At 44.7% G+C, this 24,490-nt stretch overlaps 1 protein-coding gene across 1 annotated transcript; it reads right to left on the bottom strand.

The window, feature by feature from the left end:
• Positions 1 to 13,192: 13,192 nt before the first annotated feature.
• On the bottom strand, positions 13,193 to 15,301 carry LOC123039008 (uncharacterized). Its single transcript, XM_044462344.1, has one exon. It carries the CDS (start codon positions 15,299 to 15,301, stop codon positions 13,193 to 13,195), a length of 2,109 nt encoding a protein of 702 aa, XP_044318279.1.
• Between the last annotated feature and the right edge of the window lie 9,189 nt (positions 15,302 to 24,490).

Genomic DNA, 24,490 nt, shown 5'->3' with positions numbered 1-24,490 from the left:
AGCGCGCTCCTGCCCGGGCTGTTGAGCCTTTCCAGGCTTCCAGGCGACCGGCTGCCACCTCCAGCCAGTCGACAGTCCGACTTGGGGTGCGTGGGGCCGGCAGGTCTGGCCAGAGGGCGAAGACCGCTTGGGCCCCGATGCGCTAAAGGCGGCGCAGCATTTGATGGGCAGGCCGAAGGCGGGCCTGGATACTGAGGATCTGCTCATTGAGAGTCCGGGGGGCGTCAGCAGCGATCTGCACGCCCTCCGCCCTCTGCTCCTCGCGCTGGGCCTCGATCATCTGGATGGCGGCAACAGAGTGGCCCGGGAAGAAGTCTGCTTGGGCAGAAGAAAAGAAAAAGGCCAAAGTATAAGCTGGTGATCGACCTAGATATGGGCCGACAGTTCAAAAGAAGAAACCAAGAGAATAAAGCTCACCATCGACCAAGTCTTCAATGCTGCTGAAGCAGGCCGTCATCTGGGCTTCCTTGTCGGCCCAGGCGGAGCGCTCAACCTTAAACTCGGAGAGGAGGTCGGCCTCTTTCGTCTTCACCTCCAGCTGGGCTGCCTTAAGGGCCTCCGCCTGTTCAGCAAGCTGAGCGACCAGCCAGTTCTGCTCTTCGGCCAGCTTGCTGCACTCCACCTCCTTGCCATGCAGGGCGGTGTTGGCTTCGCCCAGCTGCTGCTGCAAGGCGGCGTTGGCCTCTGAAGAAAGAAAGAGAAGGAAGAACATCAGTCAAGTAACAAAGTAGGTGTAGTTAACCGGGGAGATTCAGCCCGACTGCTTAGCAGTCGGCCCGAACCTCGGGGACTACACCCCGCGGGTGCGCTGGCGCGCCCCCGCAGAATAAAGGAACAGAAGCTCACTCCGGCTCTTGGACAAATGGTCGGTCTGCGTCTCCAGCTCCTGAACCCTGGAGTTGTAGGCGACCGTGCGGAGGTTGTGGTAGTCCTGCAGAAGGAAATATCAGACAAAATCAACATTCAACTCCGACAAGATAAAGTTCCGGACCGCCTGCTCAGCAGCCGGCCCGAAACTTGGGGACTACACCCAGTGGGTGCGCTAGTGCACCCCCACGAAAGATCAAAGGAAAGAAGAAGCAGGAAGCTTACGCAGATAGCAGTTCGCAATTCCAGGAACATCTCGTTGCAGCACCTGAGGGCTTCGGCTTCAGCCCGGAGTTTGGCATGGACGTCGAAGGACGCCCGATTCAGGGCGCCCGTCCCGCCTCCACGCACCCAGCTGGTTGGCGCGGCGCTGGATGCCTTGGTGTCGGGGACCGACGAGCTCGCAGCTCCGGTCTCCAATGGTCGCGGCGCCGAGGCCGCCTTCTCAAGATGGCGGCGCACGGGTGTGCGGACCTGAGGAGTTAGGTCCGTCACCACCACGTCCTCACCCGGTGGCACTGGCGGCTCGGCCAGCTTCTCGACCCGCGGTTTGCTAGTCGGTGGCGGCAGCACGAAGACGTCAGGCATGTCCACATTGCCGCCCTTCCTCTCCATGACCGGGTGCTCATTGCCCGCTCCCTCGATCATCCCCTTCATGGTTGTCATCGGGCTATGTCTCCACGCCGCCGCCTTCCTCGGTGCCGCCTGCTCCGCCGCCGCTGTCGCCTGTTGCGTCGTCCGCCAGGGCGGCCGCCCCCAAGTCGGGATCATCCTCGTCGCTCACCACTCTGTCCGGGTGGTAGTCACCACCCAGCCCCACGATGGCGGCTGCCGCCGCGGACATATAAATCTATGCTCGAGAGAGGAGTCGAATCACAAGGAAAGCAAGACCAAAAGACAAATCCAAAGGGAGAAATCGAGGGACTTATGGCAGGTGGCGGATTGTGGTGGGAGTACAGCCGCTTCCCGTACCACCAGTCCACCTCTGACATCTTGAGGTCGGAGATCTCGTTCACCATCCACGCTACCTCGGCAGGCGGCATCCCTTTCGTGCATAGCCGGCACGGGTCGCGGTGCCCACCCATCCAAAAGATCGGGTGAGGGCTGCTCTGGAGCGGGAGAATGCGGCGCTCAACGAAGCCGATGAGGAGGTTGGAGGCCACGAGGCCCTCCGACTCCTGGTGCACTCGGAGTCGGCCGATGGCGGCCGCTGCGTCCGTTGAAACCGTCTTTGGCTTGTACCCCCAGTTGAGCCAGCGCCCGGTGGGGGGGCCTCGTAGGGCGGCAGGTTGAGAAAGTTGGCACCAGGGTCTATGTTCTCGACGTAGAAGTAGGACTGCTGCCACATCTTCACCGACTGGGCTAGCTTGATGGTCAGGAAGGCGTTCCGCTTCGCCGGCCGGCGCATGGCGATGTAGCCGCCACACTCGGCCACCGTGTCCTTGGCGGAGGTGCCGAGCTTCCCGTAGAAGAACACTCCCCATAGCTCGATTGTCGGGAGGATGCCGATGTAGCCCTCGCATGCCGTGACCAAGGCGGAGAGCAGGGTCACGGAATTGGGCGTCAGATGATGAGGTTGGAGGTGGTTGAAGTCGAGGAACGAGCAGAAGAAGCCGCTCGCTGGGAGGCCGAAGCCGCGGCGGAAGTGCGAACGGAAGACGACCCGCTCGTCCCCCTGCGGCGTCAGCGAGATAACCGTCTCCGGCGACACCCGCGCCTTGACAAATGCCGTGCTGGGCATCCGGCGCGTGTCGCAAAGGAAGGCGACGTGGTCTTCAATGACCGTTGAGCCGTCCCAGTCGCCGCCCTTCTCGCGCGTCGTGACTTTGGGCGGGGCTGCGGGAGGGGCAAGAGCGCAGCGGCGGCGGCGATAGCAACAACACCACGGCGAGAGGCAGCGAGAGCGAGAGGAGGAAGAAGGAATGGGAAGGAGCGCGCGTGCCCTGCCATACTCCTTCCTCCCCCTACTTATAGCCCTCGGGCTGTGAAGCCTAGGGGACGGGGCGTGGTTCATGGGATTAACTGTGCCCACGACCCCACGTTTGCCACCACACTTACTACGCCATGAATGCCCGCGGGAATCGCAACCGCCCGCCTCGGCACAGTGGATCCACCCGCGTGCCGAGGCCTAGTGGTGGCGGGCCCGACCCCCTGTCACGTCCCATCAGGAGCGTGGGGTGGCAGGCTGGCCGGGCTGGCGTGCGCCGCGTGGCGTTCCCACGGCGGGCGGCGGCCTTGGAAGCTTAGCAGGACGCCACCTATTCTCCCGCCGTGAAGTTCGAAATTGGCTGACGACCCCGCCTTGTCGAAGCCAGCCTCAGAAGCCGGCGCGCCGCGAGTCGGACAAAGGTGCCGGTGCGCCGCAAGGCGGATCATAGAACTCCCGGAGCTCAGTGAGGGGGGAAGCCGCTGAGTCTTCACGGCCCCATGACCACAATGCATCACCATCTTCGGGGACTACTGTCGGAGTAATGGGCCATGGGTAGCCTCACCCAGGTCCCAGGAGTTATCAAGACTTTGGGCCAGCTCCGCCTAGCTGGGCCTCAAGCTGAAGCTCTGCCCTCTAGGGGACGGCTGGCCAGACGGCCGGCTACCAGAGGGCGGCCAACCCTAGCCTACGGCACTGCGAAGTGGCCGGCTTCAGCCCACCAGCTTCTAGAGAGGGCAACATCAAGCAGGCAGCCACCTCGTGGCCTCGGAACAACTGAGCCCCCATCGAGAGTACAAGTTAGAGCATGGCTACAGTGAAGCACGTCGCCCCCGATGCTCGGGACAAGCGTGGCTACAGTGCTCCGTACAGGCGGGGATCTCCGCACGACGAGGCACTGTGCCATGTCTCCCTTGACGTCGCCCCGAGCAAGCGGAGTCCTATTCCCACGAGGGCCTGTCGGTACGGCCTGTCGGTGGCGGGCCCTATCGGGCAGTGACCCCATAAAAGACGGCGGAACCCCAACCAGACGGACTCAGGAGGGGCCGGCCTCCAGCAGGCGGCCGTCCCTTGCCCCGAGGCAAGCATGCCATTAAGCTGATGAGACCATGTGGCTGCAGTGACCTCCCACTAGGCGGCGGGGCTGTAGCCACACCGAGATGACCAAGCCCTTGTCATCAACGGCACGGCTACAGTAAGAAACCACCAGCCAGTCGGCGGGGCCCACCAGGCGGCGGGGCCCAACGGTCGGCGGAGAAGCCGGAGGCTGGAGATACTGACAGCCGGGCCCAGCAGCCGGCCCGATTACCATTGTACCCCTGGGGGGCAGGCCTATGTAAGCCCCCCGGGCCACCAATGCAAAGGGTTCCAACCCTGATAGAACTAGCCAGTTACCTAGGGCAGGGAAGAGCTAGCCTTGCCTTCTCCTACCTCTAGACACAGCTCAAGGAGCAACTTGTATCACTAGTGCCATAGTGATCATGCGGAGACCCCGCAAAGTAGGAGTAGGGGTATTATCTCCACGGAGAGCCCCCAACCTGGGTAAAGTCCGCCGGCGTACGTGTCTACACCTTATCCCGCTTCCAGGCACCAGGGATGTTCTACTCGCTCCCACCATGATAAGCCATCCTTTGGCATATGTCGCACCCAACCCTCGACAGCGAGGGTATCTCTTTTTCTTTTTTTTTTCTTTTTTTCTTTAGATGGATGGATGGATGGACGGATGGATGTGGGATGGAGATAGGGATGGATGGATGGATGGGCGCCATGTCATCGATCCATGGGAAGAGTTTTGATTGGTTCGGAAAATCAGTGATTTAAAATAGAGCTATTTTGTGAAGCAACTATCAAAAATATTTTGCAAAAGGGCATCACATAAATTTTCACTCAAGTTAGACCACATTTTATTGATGAGCACTAATTTGTATGCATTTCCGATCTTTGTAGTTATTTTTAATCATTTTTGGAGTGTCCAAAATAAGATTTTTTGTGAAGGACCTATAATATATTTGTTGTAAAATTGGACCAAATCAATTTTCTAAAATACTAGGCCATGATTAATGCACAATTGACTAAATGGTTGGGTGTCAAAAGTTTTGATCCACCTCTGGTGAAAAAGACAAATTCCCGCCGATTCAGTAGGAAGCGGGTCAAATTTGAACTGCAGCTGCCTCATAGTTTGCTCTTTATTTTTTCTAAAAATAATTTCTAGGTACATAAGTATCTATTTAATCAGAGAAACACCAAAAAATTCCAAGATTCAACAACTAGCTACGAACGGTCAAGCCCGCCATTTTGACCGCATTTTGAAACAGGCATAAAAAATTCAAAAAAAATAAAAAATTGGAAAACCTTCGCATTGTGTAATTATACATGATCAAGTTTCCAGGAAAAATAATAAAATTGTAATACCACAATTATTTAAAAAAGTGTTCTCAGAAATGAGCTATCATGTGTGGAGATTCATGCCTTTCAAGCAAAATGATCAATCTTATCACCACATTCATGGCATAGTTTGTTCGAATGATCTCATATTATGCACAAGGGTGCATGTTGGAATGACAAACAATGTTTCCTAAGAAAGTTTTCATTTTCTTTGCACCAAAAAACCATTTTCCATTTTTCGAGTGCCCAAAATGAGGTTTTTTTGTGAAGGACCTACCATATATTTGTTGCAAAATTGGACCAAATCAATTTTCTAAAATACTAGGCCATGTTTAATGCACAATTGACCAAATGGTTGGGTGTAAAAAGTTTTGATCCACCTCTGGTGAAAAAGACAAATTCCCGTTGATTCAGTTGGAAGTGGGTCAAATTTGAACTGCAACTGCCTCATAGTTTGCTCTTTATTTTTTCCAAAAATCATTTCTAGGTACATAAGTATCTATTTAAACATAGAAACACCAAAAAATTTCCAAGATTCAACCACTAGCTAGGAACGGTCATGCCCGCCGTTTTGACCGCATTTTGAAACGGGCATAAAAAAATCAAAAAAATCAAAAAATTGGAAAACCTTCGTATTGTGTCATTATATGTGGCCAGGTGACCAAGAAAAATAATAAACTTGTACTATGATAATTATTTTTAAAAAGTGTTCTCAGAAACGAGCTATCACGCGTGAAGATTTCATGGCTTTCAAGCCAAATGATCAATCTTATGGCCACATTCATAGCATAGTTTGTTCAAATGATCTCATATTGTGCAAAAAGGTGCATCTTGGAATTCCAAACAATGTTGCCTAAGGGAGTTTTCATTTTCTTTGCACGGAAAATTCATTTTCCATTTTTGTGTGCCTGAAATGAGTTTTTTTTGTGAAGGACCTACCATATATTGTTTCAAAATTGGACCTAATCAATTTTATAAAATACTAGGACATATTTAATGCAAAATTGACAAAATGGTGGGTTTCAAAAGTTTTGATCCACCTCTGGTGAAAAAGACAAATTTCTGCCGATTCAGTAGGAAGCGGGTCAAATTTGAACTGCAGCCACCTTATTGTTTGCTCTTTATTTTTTCCGAAAATCATTTCTAGTTACATAAGTATCTATTTAATCAAAGAAACACCAAAATATCCAAGATTCAACCACTAGCGAGGAACGGTCATGCCCGCCGTTTTGACAGCATTTTGAAACGGGCATAAAAAATTCAAAAAAATCAAAAAATTGGAAAACCTTCACATTGTGTCATTATATGTGACCAAGTTTCCAGGAAAAATAATAAACTTGTAATATGACAATTATTTTTAAAAAGTGTTCTCAGAAATGAGCTATCATGCATGAAGATTCATGACTTTCAAGCCAAATGATCAATCTTATGGCCACATTCATGGCATAGTTTGTTCAAATGATCTCATATTGTGCACAAGGGTGCATCTTTGAATTCCAAACAATGTTGCATAAGGGAGTTTTCATTTTCTTTGCACGGAAAATTCATTTTCCATTTTCCGAGTGCCCAAAATGAGTTTTTTTGTGAAGGACCTACCATATATTTGTTGAAAAATTGCACCAAATTATTTTTACAAAATACTAGGACATATTTAATGCACAATTGACAAAATGGTTGGGTGTCAAAAGTTTTGATCCACCTCTGGTGAAAGATACAAATTCCCGCCTATTCAGCAGGAAGCGGGTCAAATTTGAACTGCAGCTGCCTCATAGTTTGCTATTTATTTTTTCCAAAAATCATTTCTAGTTACATAAGTACCTATTTAATCATAAATACATGGTTTGGTAGCGATACATCGAGGTTTGGATGGTGGCCGAGAGCCCCAACTCTAGAGCGCGTAAACTCGCATGCTCGCCGCATGGTTACCGCGTGACCTTGGCGTTGCCATGTGTTCTAGGCGGCCTAGGCATGTCTAGTAGGTTGGGCACTCACCAGGTAGGTGCTAGGAAGAAAATCATAACATAAGATTCTCATGAGGATACTGATCGATGCTCAAACATGAATAAGCAGCCAAGTGTTTGATTAGCGATACAGGAAATGCACATGGCTAATGGGCGTGATTTTGGCTGAGGATGATCAATTACTAAGAAGACCGTCTTCACAAATTTTCAGCTCAAAAGGAGGAGCCTAGGTGGTACTTGCTTTGCAAAGTACCACACTGGACATAAATATGAATGTTGAAGGTGGGCTCAAAATAATGAATGGATTGAGTTGGCATTTGGTGGAGGATGGTTATTTGGGCATAGGAAAGCACTGTAGAAAATGGATACCATTTGGACGTGCCAAAGTGGTACTTCCTTCATAAAGTGTTTTTCTGAACAAAATAGGAAAATGAATATTTTTGAATTATTTATGAACTAGGCAAGGAAGGTTTTTTACATATTTGATGAAGATATGACCCAAAGAATTTATGAGATTTTTTTGGGAATTTTGGGAATGACAGAAATATAGGTTGCTTCACAACCTAGGGCAAAAACCGCCACATGGACATGACACATAGGCAAAATTGATGAGGTGGTGCCTAGTCATAGCAATAAGTATTAATGCATCCACGTTCACAACCTCATGACCATTTATATTGGTCGTAATCAGGTAGAAATAAGGTCATGGACCACTCTTGTCTGCTTTATGACCATTTGGTGTAAGGCAATTCAGGGTTTGAGCCCTTCCAAGCGAAATGGCCGTGGATTTACGACCAATTCAGCTAGGGTCACTAAGAGAAGGTCACTAGTTGACATATTTCTTGTAGTGGATAGTTTCTTCTTTAGCTTTTACCGGTTCTTTAAATTCTTATTTAATAGGTGGGTGATATTTAAACCACTTCTCCTTAGGGAGATCAACATGAGTAGCAAAAGATTCACAAAAGGAAGCTACTATCTCAGAGTCAAGTCCATATTTAGTGCTAAACGTTTGAAAAGCATCGGTATTCATAAAAGATTTAACACAATCAAACTTAGGCTCAATACCAGACTCTTTACCTCCATCGAGTTCCCAATCTTCAGAGTTGCGTTTAATTCTTTCTAAAAGATCCCATCGGAATTCAATAGTCTTCTTCATAAAAGAACCAGTACAAGAAGTATCGAGCATGGATCGATCATTACGAGAAAGCCGAGCATAAAAATTCCAAATAATAATTTCTCTTGAGAGCTCATGATTGGGGCATGAAAATAACATTGACTTAAGCCTCCCCAAGCTAGAGCGATACTTTCTCCCTCACGAGGCCAAAAATTATATATATAATTCCGATCACAATGAACTAGATGCATAGGATATTTTTTTGATGAAATTCTAATTTCAACCGATTCCAGTTCCAAGATCCAATATCATCGCATAGCCTATACCATATCAATGCTTTTCCCTTCAAAGATAAAGGGAAAACCTTCTTCTTAGCTTCATCTCCGGGTAAACCTGCAAGCTTAAACAATCCACAAATTTCATCCACATATATCAAGTGCATATCAGGATGTTCGGTTCCATCTCCTGCATAAGGATTAGCTAGCAGTTGTTCTACCATACCCGAAGGAGTTTCATATTCAATATTTTCAGTAGGTGCAGTAGGTTGAGGGGCAACTAATTGTGGTTCTGGTCGAGGTGAAGGTACCCCGAACAAACCCCTCAAATGATTGTTTTCCATAGTAACAAGTGACAATAAATTTTAGCACATAGTAATAATGTGTCCTTACCAATTTCCACTTACCAAGAGTGCTTCACTCCCTAGCAACGGCGCCAGAAAATAGCCTTGATGACCCACAAGTATATGGGGTCAATTGTAGCCTTTTCGATAAGTAAGAATGTTGAACCCAATGAGGAGCAGAAGGGAATGACAAGTGGTTTTCAGCAAGGTAATGTCTACAAGTGCTAAAATTGTAAGTAGCGAAGTAGTTTGATAGCAGGATAATTTGTAATGAGCAAGTAACGATAGTAGTAACAAAAGTGCAGCAAGGTAGCCCAATCCTTTTGAAGCAAAGGACAGGCCAAAACAGTCTCTTATGATAAGCAAAGTGATCTTGAGAGTAGACGGGAATTTCATCTACTCACTTTCATCATGTTGGCTTAATTAGTATTCGCTACTTTGATAATTTGGTATGTGGGTGGACCAGTGCTTAGGTGTTGTTCTTACTTGAACAAACCTCCTACTTATGATTAAACCTCTCGCAAGCATCCGCAACTATGAGAAAAGTATTAAGAATAAATTCTAACCATAGCATTAAATTTTTGGATCCAATCGGCCCCTTACGGAATAGCGCATAAATTGGGGTTTAAGCTTCTGTCACTCTCGCAACCCATCATCTAATAATTACTCCACAATGCATTCCCTAATGCATTCCCTTAGGCCCAAATATGGTGAAGTGCCATGTAGTCGACATTCACATGACACCACTAAGGAAATCACAACATACATATCATCAAAAAATATCGAACACATATCAAGTTCACATGATTACTCGCAACATGATTTATCCCGTGACCTCGAGAACAAAAGTAACTACTCACAAATGATAATCATGCTCAAGATCAGAGGGGTATTAAATAGCATAAGGGATCTGAACATATAATCTTCCACCAAATAAATCATATAATATGTATTCAACACTACTAGTCACCCACAAGCACCAATCTATAGTTCTGATACAAAGATTGAACACAAGATATGAACTAGGTTTGAGAGGAGTTGGTGTTGTTGAAGGTGTTGATGAAGATAGCCCTCCCCAAGATGGGAGACTTATTGGTGATGATGATGACGATGATTTCCCCCTCCGGGAGGGAAGTTCCCCCGGCGGAATCGCTCCGCCGGAGGGCAAAAGTGCTCTTGCCCAAGTTCCGCCTCGAGACGGCGGCACTTCATCCCGAAAATCCTCTCCTTATTTTTTTCTAGGTCAAAATGACTTATATACCAGAAGAGGGGCACCGGAGGTGGGCCTGGGTGAGCACAACCCACCAGGGCGCGCATGGGCTACCCGGCGCGCCCAGGTGGGTTGTGTCCACCTAGTGGGCCCTCCTCTGATACTTATTGACTCCAAAAGTTCTTATTTATTCCATAAAAAATCCTCGTGAAGTTTCAGCTCATTTCGAGTTGTGCAGAATAGGTAGCCTGACATAACTTTTTCAGGTCCAGATTTGCAGCTGCCGGAATTCTCCCCCTTTGTGTATATATTGCATATTATGAGGGAAAAGACATTAGAATTGCTCCAAAAAGCATTATTATACAATAAAACAACATAAATAACAGTAGGGAAACATGATGCAAAATGGACGTATCAATCACCCAGTTACGTTGTGACGTTTGATAGCACATAAGGCATTCCTCCGGTATCCGGGGGTTGTATAATCTCATAGTCGGAGGAATTTGTATTTGACATGAAGAAAGCAATAGCAATAAAACTGGACGATCATAATGCTAAGCTAATGGATGGGTCTTGTCCATCACATCATTCTCCTAATGATGTGATCCCGTTCATCAAATGACAACACATGTCTATGGTTAGAAAACTTAACCATCTTTGATTAACGAGCTAGTCAAGTAGAGGCTTACTAGGGACACAGTGTTTTGTCTATGTATCCACACATGTATCAAGTTTCCGGTTAATACAATTCTAGCATGAATAATAAACATTTATCACGATATAAGGAAATATAAAATAACAACTTTATTATTGCCTCTAGGGCATATTTCCTTCAGTTTTAAGTTCCGGTCAACGCCTACTTCTATTTCCATGTCCACTCTGTATTCGTTCTATGTCTGTTTTCTGGTAGTATTTGTTTCCATATTTATTTCGGGAGTTTTTCGTTACGAATTCCGTTCCATTTTCATCCCTATGTGCAGCTGCCCCGAGCAACCACTACCACCTCCCGCTTAAGATCCATGTCTCAGCTACCGCCGCTGTCGAAGAAGAAGAAGTGTCGCAGCGTGCGATAGTAGCCGTGGGGCACTTGGGTGATCGGAATTCGCAATCCGGAGACATGGGGGAGGTGTTGGCTTGGCACTTTCCAGCCAATGGGGTAGGTGGCTCGCTCTTATGACGTGGCGGCGGTCGGCATGTTCGTCGACCGGCTGAAAAGTAACCCCCCCCCCTCGACAGTCGCGGTGGCCCGGACTTCGTCGAGCCTCAAGTGGTTTCCCGCCGGGAGGAGAAGGAGAATTGTGAGTCCTTCGTGCAGATCGAGGCCGAGCACATCGACGAGGCCTATATGGCCGAGCTTAGAGCGGAGCATCTGGAGCTCGTCACCCAGGAACAAGTGTTGTAGGAGTCCTACAAGAAGTATAGCAGCAACATCGATGAGGCCGAGCCCTCTGCCACCGACTGATATTTCCTCTGGCTCCACCGACTCCGGCGACTATGGTGCACTGGGACGAGCTCAGGGAGGAATCCAAGTAGTTTTAAGTATGTTATGTAGTTTTGAGTAGTTTTATGTTGTCTGAACCATTTAATTATGCTATATGATGTGCTAGTACTTTTGTTTAAATTATATAATTGAGTAGTTTCAATTTGTGTCTGACATGGAATTATGTGTAATTTTTTTTGAAGAGTTAAGTTTAGAAGTTCGGCTAGGAACCAACTTTAGCTCCTCAAAATTAAGGAGTTAGGTTTGAGAAGGCTTTTAAAGGGCTAAATTTTGAGGGTTTGGCTAGAGATGCCCTTAGGGCATGGCCAACGCTACACCGTGGACAGGTGCTCCAGCCGGCCACGTCGGCTCGGGTGGTCCAAAATGAAGTATGGTGCTACTTGCAGAGCAAAGCCACTTCCTGCAGAGGAGTCGGGCTCCTCCCTGACAAAAGAGGAAAAGTATAGACATGCACTAGCTCTGTATGGCATGTGACCTTCAACCATCGTTTGGGAACTGAGTAAAAGCTGGATGACGAGAGATTAAAGTGCAGGCTAATGACACAGCCATGCGTTGGGTGGTTAAGGCCATACACTGATGCTCTAACACATTTATCTATGTGGAAAGGCTGGAGCAGCACCAAACTGATGCCTCCGTTGTACATGCCCTTATATTGCTACCAGAAGCTAGCTCAGCAACCGAAAGAGGTTGGCGCTCGTCATATATTAGTGGTTAGCTTAACTTATTACTAAAGTCAAAAGGTTGAGCTGGCCAAATCCAAATTTAAAAATGAACCCGGTGGGATCAAGCATGTGTAAATTACCTTTTTTCTAGAGGCGGACTAAAGTACAAAGATGGGAGGAAATAGCGCACGAGCATTTACCGTACGTGCCTGCATCTTGCGGACCAGCTCATTTGCATCAGGGCATTAGTACGGAGGCAGCTCGATACAGCCTAGGCATGCGCGTAGTTGCCAAGTAAGTTGTGGTGATTGACTCATAAGTGATTGAATTTTGAAACAAATAATGCTTGGAGCTCATCCATATCCGTTTAATTATGTGTTGTGCTCGAGTCGTGCTCAGGATCAACCTCCTGGGACGGGGGGCACGGTGGTGGACAGGTAGAGGCATCCATGGAGCCGGAGATGAAGAAGAAAAAAAAAGTACAGTAGTTCCAAAAATAATTTGAGTAGGAGCTGGAGATGGGCAATTTGAAACTGTAGAAATGATTTGGCTTTTAACAGAACAACAACTATTCATTTTTTGCAGGTTGTATTCCGGGCTACTGCGCTAATCCGTATGTGGTCATTACTCACTCCGACGGAGGCCAGGGCACGTTTGGTTACTGGATCTGTCCGGTGGGAGATGGCAGCGTGGGATATCTTCAACCGGTTTGGATGGCGGTCATGTAATAGGATAGGCGATTAGTTTACCTATCTCTCTATATTATGCCAGCCGGTTGTGGCTTCTGTGCATTGTTTTATTTCGCTAGCTCTTTGTGAGCCAGCCTCCTTTGTTGCAGCACATTGCAAGACATTGTTGAACCACTTTATTTATTTATAAATGTGGTCGTATGGGGAGTCCCTCCTTTTCGAAAAAAAGTTCCAAAAATAATGGCATTGTATGTATGTTATACACCATCTTCCCTGAGTAAACCCTGGTATTTATCCTCCTCAACAGAAAGTTGATGGAGGTGTTCTGCCATGAGCCAGATGATGGTCGTCAACTCACCACCATCGTTGAGCTTCTTGGCGTGGGACTCTTTACTGCATTTGTTGCCCGCATAGACCAGGAGATCCATCCACACCTCAAGGACAAGCTGCAACGAATCATCCAGCTTATGTGTCTCCATTTCCAGCAGTTCGTGGGCAAGTCGGGCTGCATAGGTGAGACGAGGACACTCATGGGTGAACTTGGTGCTGCCATTGATATGCTCACGATATAGGTGTTTTGCAAGCTCCTCGCCATCGCTGGGCGTGGAAGAAGTTGAGCCCGGGCAATCGCGCAGGCGGAACATACTCTTCACCATAGCACAGATACTCATTTTGCGACGTCGCCCAAGAGTCGACCGCTTCCGCAGGTCGCCAAGGTTTTCGTTAGTCCGTTGGTACAGCCTGCTCTGGGCGTTGCCCGGAAGCATGTAAGGGCGTTCCACTAGTAGAAACATCATGTAGTTGGACAGCACCTTGATCGCCTTCACGAGACCAAGAGGACGAGGCGATGCGGCCTCGGCCTTGGCTCTCTCGCTCTTGGAGAGGAAGACGTCGGTGCCGATGTGCCAGATGATGATGCCCTCCTGGAACTCGACACCGAGGGACTTCTGGAGAAATCCCCGGTACAAGCCCCTGGGAGCAAGTGGTTCCTCACCCCACTTCTTCCTCAGCATTCCCAGCGAATTCAGCCCCACGTCCTTGTACAGTTGCCCCATACGTCCGGCGATACGCTCCCTGATCAGAGGATAGTCTGAAATGTTGACGGTCCCTGAGTAGTGCTTCTTGTTCCACGTCTCCATGAGACGCACCGCCTTGGCCAGCCTGCCGAGCAGAGGGCTGGTCATCGGCGTGTCCGGGCGGGTGCAGAAGTGCATCATGTTGTACTGCCCCATGTTGCCCGACCACCTCCTCGACTCATACCTGCTGCCTTCTCCCATGACAAAATGGTGGAGAGATACGACCTTGCGCCTTAGACGGTCCCATCTTTCGCTGCACAGGGCTTCGTAGCGAAACCGGCGCCATCTTGTTGTGCTCAGGAACGCGAATGCCCAAGAGGACACCAGCGCGTTCAGCAGGGATGTGGTCTCCATGAACAAGGCACCGACAAACAAGACGTAGGTGATAATGACATCAGCTCTTCGGCGGCCGTCGTCCTTGTCGTTGCCGCTTAGCCGGAAAAGCACCAGAGACACAAAGGTTGCTATTGGCGAGATGAGACGGATGCAGTACCCGTGCCAGGTGTGGATGACAGCTGCCTTGGTGTACAAGATGTCATACATGAGGGAGAGCTCGGTCTCCATTAATCTCCATAGCTCCACTTTGCCCGCCATCATTTTCCGGGTGTCCTGCCGGCCGTCTGGATCCTTTACGAACACCGAACAATCAACCATGGCACGCTTGCAGATGTGGAACAGAGAGTGAGCTCGTCGCAAATGGGATTCCTCGTCAAACTGATCTTCATTCTTTTTCGAAGAAGGCACTTCATCCTGGCGGTGAGAATGTTTATGCATGGCAGGTGATTGCGTCTTGACGGAGATGCGGATGCTGTCCAAGTTGCCGCACTTCAGTGCCCATGTCCTCTCCACGTACTTGACAAGGCCAACCGCGAAGATCAGTTTTGGGGCGACACTGCCGGCTCTGTTCTTGTAGATGACATAGGCTGCTCCGCCGACCTGCAGAACAAGGGTTTGGAGGTGGCGAAGCCAGAGCTGGTTGTCCTGGAGTGCGTAGGCGGTGATGTTGTCCGGGCCGCTGAGGTGCAGCAGGAGAAACGGCGCCCAAAACGCGTCGAGCTGGTGATCGTGTGCCTTGCTCCTGAGGGAGAGGTGGCCAAGGGCATATATGGCCATGTAGTCCGCCATAATGTATGCTTGCCAGAGGAGTAGCCTCCGCAGCCTCCACACGCCGGTGGCTTCATGTCGACGGACTCCAGCGCAGACGAAGAGGACGACTTGGAGGCCGAAGCTGACGAGCACCAGGATCCGCACTGGTAGGAACTTCCCAAGATCCAGCGGTCCTCCAGGCATTGTTTGCGTGCACTGTCTGGAATGAAATATTCACTAGTTTGATTCATTAAAGGTATAGATCCAACTAAGCTGTAATCTTGTAGCATTGCAAATATATAACAAACCAAAATCTCCTAAGTGTATGAATAATGTGTAGGAGTACTACTCGGTGTAAAACACAAGGTTTATTCTGAGTAGGTGTGAGACTTATACAAGATCAAGAGAACGATTCCCACAAACAATCAAGAGAACACTAGAAAGAAGTAATGGATTCACTCATCCTCATTTTTTTCCCGATAAAGGGCGATTTTATTATCTCAAAATGTAGCATCAAGCGGATACAAAGCATTATGAGTAACACTCGGCCTCTGCATAACTAGAATGCACACGGCCCAATATGAAGGTCTCGCAAAAATTGATGAAAAAAGAACCGACAAATGGGCAACAGTAGAGCACTATAGACCACTTGAAAGATGTTACTTCGTAGTTACTGTTTTCAACAATCATTTTTCATATTGTATCAACATTCTCTAATCTTATTGCCCTTGTGGAATGACAAAGAACAACTAGCTAAGCAAGTTACATTTTAACAAGTGCCAAAAGGAGGAGGAGATGTCCTAAATGAGGACAAACAACGGAAAAATAAAAAAAATTACAATTATAAATGATGGAAAGCTTAAATTTTGAAATAAGTGGAGAACATAACACATTAATGTTTGTGCCAAAAACAGTTGAATGTGGTACATACAAAATATACGTATATTCAACTAAATGCAGCTAAACTATATCAGCTTTTGATCAAAAATTCCAAGCGGTGGGAGCTCTTTTGCTAAAAATTTCAAGCGGTGGTATACATACCAGCTGGTAGCACTAATGCTACAGGGTAGTAGAGCAGCTCCAAAACAAGTCCAAGAACAGGAGGCGGCGACCGGCAGCAAAAAAGAGGAAACGAAGAGGAGGCCCGTTTACATGATCGATATGAAGATATGTATAGATCATGTAAGCGTACAAGGTGCATTCAACCAACTACCAGCACTACTATATGCCTATGATTCCATTGTTGATGCCTCCAAATTCTACTTAATCACAACCGTTTTCCAGACCCCATGTGAAGGCGAACGGCCGGGAGGTAGATGGCAATACGAAGTCAAACCAATGACTTGGCAAGCGATAAGTTCCCTAGGACTTAAGAAGAAATAAGAGGCAAATGCAATGGTGGTACATGAAGTTGCACAGGATGTGTAGTTTGGTGCCGCAAGTTAAAAAATACGGAAATTGGTGCCGTAACTTGTCTCATTGTGTATATACGGTTCAATTCTCGCCTGTATATGCCACTCGCGTGGCATGATGCGTGGCTAGAAACCCCCTAAATTAATAACAAATCTTGTGAAAAAAAGCCTCCCTATGACCGTTGTGCCCCACCTTTCACGAAACAGTACGAAAGAAAATTTATGAAAAACAATGTGTAACACTGTTCAAACACGTGACCAACTGGTCCAAACCTGGCTTTTCTTGCCACACAACCAATAAGACTCTGTTACCGATTTACGATAACCAACTCTTCTAATCACCTAAATATCAACACGCACACAGGGCTTACATGGGCTACTGTCACTCTGACCCATTTTCATATGTTAGTTTATTTTTCTTTTCTAGAATTTTGTGAAACTATGTAAATTATAATTGCGGTAAAAAACAAAGATAGAATATTCGTGTATTATAAATAATATAAATAAAAATAAAATAACTTATTTCAAAGAATGTTCATGTAACTCTAAAAATATATTCATGTATTACTTGAAATAAATATCAATTATAATAATGTTTGTTAATTCAAAACAGTGAACGTATATTTAATACAATATAAGTCTAAAAACTATATATTTGACTAAATGTTCATATAATTTTGGAAAGTGTTCATGTTATTAATTCATATAGCATGTAAAAAGTGTTTATGTTTTTTTAAAGTGCTTGCATGTTTTTATAAAGTTTGTGTGTTTGCAAAAATATTTATATATTCCTTAACAATAATAAATAATTAAAGATTTATGGAAAAGTATATACGAGGTTAGGAAACACTAGATTGCACATCCTCAAATGAAACTCTTAAATATTATTTTAAAACTTATGAACTTTTTTGTGATTCTTAAATACTACTTAAGGTATATGAGTACTTTTAAAATAATATGTTTATTTTTTATTTGTATTACAAAAATTATGCTAATAAGTAGTTTTTATTAAATATGTGAACCCTTTTTCATGAAACTCTCTAAAATATATGAGGACGAATATTTGAATTCTATCTTTTAATGTCATTATGATTTACATATTTTTACAAAATTCTAAAAATAAAAAATAACTAACATATGAAAAACTGGCCGCACTGACTGCCACCTATTTAAGTCCCCTGTGCGTGTTGGTCACTAGATGATTAGACTTAGTTATCGAATTTCCATAACAAGTTTTAATTGGTCCGGTGGCTAGCACAACTCGATAGGTATGGGGAAGTCGCGTGTTTGAGCCGTGTTGGCACTATTTTCATATGAATTTTCCCTTCGTATTGTTCCCTGGCGAGTAGGGCCCAACGGTCATAGGGGCTTTTTACAAGATTTGTTATTATTTTTGGGGTTTCCTAAAAAAAAGGCCGCCCTAGCTCGTCCTAGTCACTGACAGTGGGCCCGGTACCACACTGTGATGCCACACAAGCGTCATATATGACTACATCTGAGAATTGACCTGTATATGCACGTTGAGACAACTTTCGGCACCAGTTTTCCGTATTTTTCAACTTGTGGCACCAAACTGAACATGTTGTGCAACTTCATGCACCACCCAAGGGTAATTACCCCATTTGTCCCTATATCATCTGGTGGTGGTGGTGGTCTCTCTCTCTCTCTCTCTCTCTCTCTCTCTCTCTCTATCTATCTATCTATATATATATATATAAATATATATATATATATATATATATATATATATATATATATCATTCTAAGTATGTTCATATACTATAGCAAATATATTTCAAAGCAAGTTGTATGAAAAAATTGCATGTGAGTCCACATTTTTTATATATTTTAAAATACCTTCATATTTATACATATAAAACAATCTACTAAAAACCTAGTACATACTATCTAAAAAGTAGGATATATACTACCAAAAATATTTTTTATATACTGAATACTACACGTACATACACTTGGTTTTAACAGATACTATATACAACGTACAAAACTCACATGATAATAACTACCATCAGTGGTAGAAAATATTTGTCCTACATATTCCACAAATATAATAAAAAGTAAGGGCTCATATGCATTTTTTGTGTAACTTGCTTTGAACTATCTTAGATATAATATATGAACATATTTAGAATTATAAAGTAGTATATATACTACTACATGATAGTATATGAGACATGTGGGGTACTTCTGGGAGTACATACTCCCGCTCCTCATATACCACAAAGATAAATCTTTTATACTTCTTTATTATTTTAATATACTACATGAATAATTACCAGATAGCCAAAAATATATTTAATGAAAAAATTCATGCGAGTCAACATATTTTTAAAGGTTTAAGTATATATTGATTTGTTCATATGCGAAAATGGTATACAACAAAAGTACGTCGCAAATGGTATTTTTTCAACAAAACTCGTATTGGATATCTTAGAACAATTAATGAAGTATATTGAGAATGATAAAAAGGTATAATCAATGCGTATATGAGGTATATTAAAGATGGGAGTACATACTTCCCAGTAGTACAGAAAATTAGTCTTATAATAAAGGAATATTGCTTCTGGGTGTCGTGTCGCGTTACACTGGCCAACAGACATATAAAAACTCAGCCAATATGCCCAGCATGTTTGGATGGGTCAGAGGACACGAAACATTTATTATTTCCGTGTCAGAAGGCAAAGGAAGTGTGGGAATATTTGGGGTTGTATGAAGTGGTGAAAAAAGACCGCGTCATTGATCGTGCAGGAGAGGCAGCCTTGAATTCTTACTCCTTATGCCTGACCATGAACTACATATCTTGGGATCCCAAAATGCAGGGGAACTAATCACTATAGCTGCTTGGTATTTATGGTGGAATAGACGGAAACTAGTCCATGAGGGTAATTCTCAAGAGGCATCCCAAACCTCGATGGGAATTAGGGCTATAACAGCGAACTATGTAAATGCCCACTCTCCTAAAGAAAAGAGAAAGAATGAAGGATGGTGCAGACCTCCTAGGGGGTTTGTTAAATTGAATGTGGATGCTTCTTTTGATCATGATCAGCTAAGAGGCACAGCGGATGCTATTATGAGAGATGACAAAGGAAACTTCATAGTAGGTGGTAACTGGAGGATTCAGAACTATGCGGATGCTCTGACAGCGGAGGCGGTAACACTCAGATTTGGCTTACTATTGGCACAAAAGAAGGGATGCAATCGTCTAATTATCAATTCTAATAATATGGAGGTCATTGACACAATGAACAATGGAGGATAGTCTGCGGGGGCGGCTGCTACAATTTTTGAGGATTGTTTTTTATGGCCTGTGATTTTCCTCAAACCAGTTTTGAACATTGTAACAGGGAAGCGAATAAAGTAGCTCATGAGCTTGCTATATTAGCAAAATGTTCCATGACTAGGGATTGGATAGAGGAGCCCATGGAAAATCTTGTAACTCTCTTGATAGACGATGTAACCGTTATTGCTAATTAACAAAGTTCAAGTTGTTTTTTTAAAAGGAATATTGCTTCTGGCAGTACGTCAAAGTTGCAAAATATTACCCACTGATGCCACCTTTTTTGAGGGGTAAAAGTCATTTATTGATCAAAGTCCACAGAATATGGGATACAAACCGTATTATGTGGCTGGCCAAGCCACACATGCCGCCCCTGGGATAAAGTAAGAGCATATTTAGCTAATCTATGAGCTTCAAAATTAACTACACGACTTTCAAAAATGAAATTACAGGAAAAGGGAACTGCTCGAGCCTTGATTTCGGAGATGATGACACCATACACACCTTGACTGTCCCTCAGTATATCATTTACCACTTGCTTTGAGTCTGACGATATAACAACATTTTGAACCTGAAGATCTTGAGCAAGTGAGATCGCCTCCCTACAGGCTATAGCTTCCATGGTTGCGGGATCATATACCCCATCAATAGTTAGTGCATAACTGCCCAGGAAAGAACCCTGTCTGTCACGACAGATCGCAACCGCTGAACCTCTTCTCTGAGCTCTGATCCCCACATCTACATGTATTTTTACGTAGTTTTCCGGTGGTGCTGCAGGCATCCAAACTACTGTTGCTGCTACGTTGGTCCTGGAACTAGGAACTGAAACGTTTTTCTCCCTCACGGCATCTAGATCTCTGATGAAGCGAGTAATGAACTTTTTTTATTGTATGTGGAGTTTGGAAGATCGCCTTGTGGATTGCTTTGCGTCGAGAGGTCCATATAGCCCACAGTGTCACCACCATTAGCACAAACTTATCATGTGAGAGCTTCTCCATCAGGACGAACAGCTAGCACTTTGCATTTGGTTCCGATGTAGCCACTTATGCCACCTATAAGTGGTAAAAAAACGTGTCACACAAGGGAATCCCCGTCTGGGCCAACCTATGCAGTAGGAACCTTCTATAGTGCATCTGCGAGCTGGGAGAAGACACATCGCGCCTGTTTGAGTCGACTCATGTCTGGTTGGCTTGTTTTTTAATTTTAATTTTCCTTTTACGTCTTCATTTTTTTCTCCGTGAAATAAATTAGATCTTAAAAAAGTTCTGATTTTTCTTTAAAAAATGAGAATTCTAAAATAAAATGTTTAATAATTCATAAATGTTTGTGGATTCAGAAAATGTTCACGATATTTTAATAAATTTTGCATATTAAAAAATATTCACAGTTTTAATCGAAAAATGTTCTTTTTTAAAAGTTTGTGTATTAAAAAAAATTCATGAATTAAAAAATATCCTTAAAATTCATAAATTGTTTATTACTTATGAAATAGTTTATTGATTCGTAAAATGTTTGCTGATAAAAAATGGTCATGCATTGGAAACAAAAATCATGAATTTTGAATGTTGTTCCAAAAATTTACAAAAAAAAATTTCGTCGATTCTAGAAATGTTCGCATATTCAAGAGAAATATTTTCTTAAATGTTCACAATTTAAATTTTTTTGAAAATAGTATTAAATATTCATGAATTGAAAAAATGTTCATGATTTTAGCAAAATGTTCGAAAATCTGTAAAAATGTTCATGAATTCGTAAAGAATCACGAGTACAAGAAAATGTTCATGATTTTCAAAAATTATTCATGGTTTTATGGAAATAAGAGTGATAGTGTATCTCTTTGATGTGGCAAAATATGGTCATGGCCATTGGAGATTGTGGTTTTTTACTCCCGTTGGAAAGCACGGGCCGTTTTGCAAGTTGAGATGAGAAAACAAAAGTAACACGGGGTTTTTATAGAAAAATATAAATGAGTTGTGTGTTTTCTTTAGTAAAAGAAAGCTGGGCTGCAGATGGTCTAAGAAAAAGAAAACCAAGACTGAGTGGCCGAGAGGTAAGTTGATAGCTGTTGGATCCTTGTGCCTGCATGTCGTCATGGGTTGCGCCTATTAAAAAACAAAGACTTGGCATTGGCAGTCTGCAGCCCAGTTGATACTTGCTCGGCCTCAAAAAATAAATATACCTGTTGGATCCCAGTTGTTAGTCTCTTCTTGTAGAATTTTTTCGTTTATTGACTATGTTGATAATTTCGTGGGTATGAGACGTCAATATTCTATTCCATCGTCATAATAAGTGCATGCACTTGCTTGCGGTACGGCCATGAACCTGCTGGGTTCGTACGGGTAGCCTCTGTATGGACAACCCCACTACTGGGAAAAGGCTTATAGGTGAATCCAAATGAGTGGCGGGGAGGCAGGGCACCCGCCATAGCTATTTTTGAAATAAGCAGTGACGGGTAGCAAAAACAGCCTGCCACAGCTAAGAGTATAACTGTCGTGGGCAAATCTCTTTGCCGCTACAGGTATAATCTCCCGGGTGGGACTTGTTCGTGTAACTGAGCGGAGATACTACTTGTTGATACGTCTTCATTGTATCTACTTTTCCAAACTCCGTTGCCCTTATTTTGGACTCTAATTTGCATGATTTGAATGAAACTAAACCGGACTGACGCTGTTTTCAGCAGAATTGCCATGGTGTTATTTTTGTGCAGGAATAAAAGTTCTCGGATTGACCTGAAAATTTACGGGGAATATTATTGGAATATACAAAAAAATTGGCGAACGAATCAACCAGAGGGGGTCCACCCATTGGCCACAAGCCTGGGGGCACCCCCCGGGGCGCGCCCTGGTGGCTTGTGGCCCCCTGACCTCCTTCGACCCTAACTCCAGCTCTATATATTCACATCCGGAGAGAAAAAAATTAGAGAGAAGGATTCATCACGTTTTACGATACAAAGCCGCCGCCGCCTCCTGTTCTTCATCGGGAGGGCTAATTTGGAGTCCGTTCGGGGCACCGGAGAGGGGATTCGGCGCCATCATCATCACCAACCTTCCTTCATCACCAATTTCATGATGCTCACCGCCGTGCGTGAGTAATTCCATCGTAAGCTTGCTGGACGGTGATGGGTTGGATGAGATTTATCATGTAATTGAGTTAGTTTTGTTAGGGTTTGATCCCTAGTATCCACTATGTTCTAAGATTGATGTTGCTATGACTTTGCTATGCTTAATGCTTGTCACTAGGGCCCGAGTGCCATGATTTCAGATCTCAACCTACTATGTTTTCATGAATATATTTGTGTTCTTGATCTGATCTTGCAAGTTGTAGACACCTATTACGAGTTATGATCCACATACCCCAAGGTGACAATAATTGGGATTCTTTCCGGTCATTACCGTAGTTTGAGGAGTTCATGTATTCACTAAGTGCTAATGCTTTGTTTCGACTCTCTATTAAAAGGAGTGATACGTCTCCAACGTATCTACTTTTCCAAACACTTTTGCCCTTGTTTTGGACTCTAACTCGCATGATTTGAATGAAACTGACCCGGACCGACACTATTTTCAGCAGAATTGCCATGATGTTGTTTCATGTGTAGAAAACAAAAGTTCTCAGAATGTCCTGAAAATCCACGGAGGCACTTTTTGGAAAATATAAAAAATACTGGAGAAAGAATCAAGACCAGGGGGGCCACACCCTGTCCACGAGGGTGGGGGCGCGCCCTCCCCCCTGGGCGCGCCCCCTGTCTCGTGGGCCCCCAGAGGCTCCGCCGACTTCAACTCCAACTCCATATATTTCGTCTCACGGAGAAAAAAATCAGAGAGAAAGTTTCATTGCGTTTTACGATGCAGAGCAGCCGCTAAGCCCTAATCTCTCTCGGGAGGGCTGATCTGGAGTCTGTTCGGGGCTCCGGAGAGGGGGATTCGTCGCCGTCGTCATCATCAACCATCCTCCATCACCAATTTCATGATGCTCACCGCCGTGCGTGAGTAACTCCATCGTAAGATTGCTGGACGGTGATGGGTTGGATGAGATTTACCATGTAATCAAGTTAGTTTTGTTAGGGTTTGATCCCTAGTATCCACTATGTTCTGAGATTGATGTTGCTATGACTTTGCTATGCTTAATGCTTGTCACTAGGGCCCGAGTGCCATGATTTCAGATCTGAACCTATTATGTTTTCTTGAATATATGTGTGTTCTTGATCCTATCTTGCAAGTCTATAGTCACCTATTATGTGTTATGATCCGACAACCCCGAAGTGAGAAAAATCGGGATACTTCTCGGTGATGACCGTAGTTTGAGGAGTTCACATATTCACTATGTGCTAATGCTTTGTTCCGGTTTTCTATTAAATGGAGGCCTTAATATCCCTTAGTTTCTTCTAGGACCCCGCTGCCACGGGAGGGTAGAACAAAAGATGTCATGCAAGTTCTTTTCCATAAGCACGTATGACTATTTACAGAATACATGCCTACATTACATTGATGAACTGGAGTTAGTTCTGTGTCACCCTATGTTATAGCTATTACATGAGGAATCGCATCCGACATAATTATCCATCACTGATCAATTTCCTACAAGTTTTTCTCATCTTGTGTTTCGCTTATTTACTTTTCTGTTGCTACTGTTACAATCACTACAAAACCCAAAAACATTACTTTTGCTACCGTTACCTTTATTATC

The sequence above is a fragment of the Triticum aestivum genome, chromosome 2B (assembly GCF_018294505.1).
Source record: "Triticum aestivum cultivar Chinese Spring chromosome 2B, IWGSC CS RefSeq v2.1, whole genome shotgun sequence".
NCBI lineage: Eukaryota > Viridiplantae > Streptophyta > Magnoliopsida > Poales > Poaceae > Triticum > Triticum aestivum.
The sequence above is the reverse complement of the archived record's forward strand: the minus strand, read 5'-3'. Positions and strand labels throughout refer to the sequence as shown.

Coding starts and splice junctions, on each gene's coding strand:
- LOC123039008 (XM_044462344.1), bottom strand. CDS start 15,301: ATGCCTGGAGGACCGCTGGATCTTGGGAAGTTCCTACCAGTGCGGATC.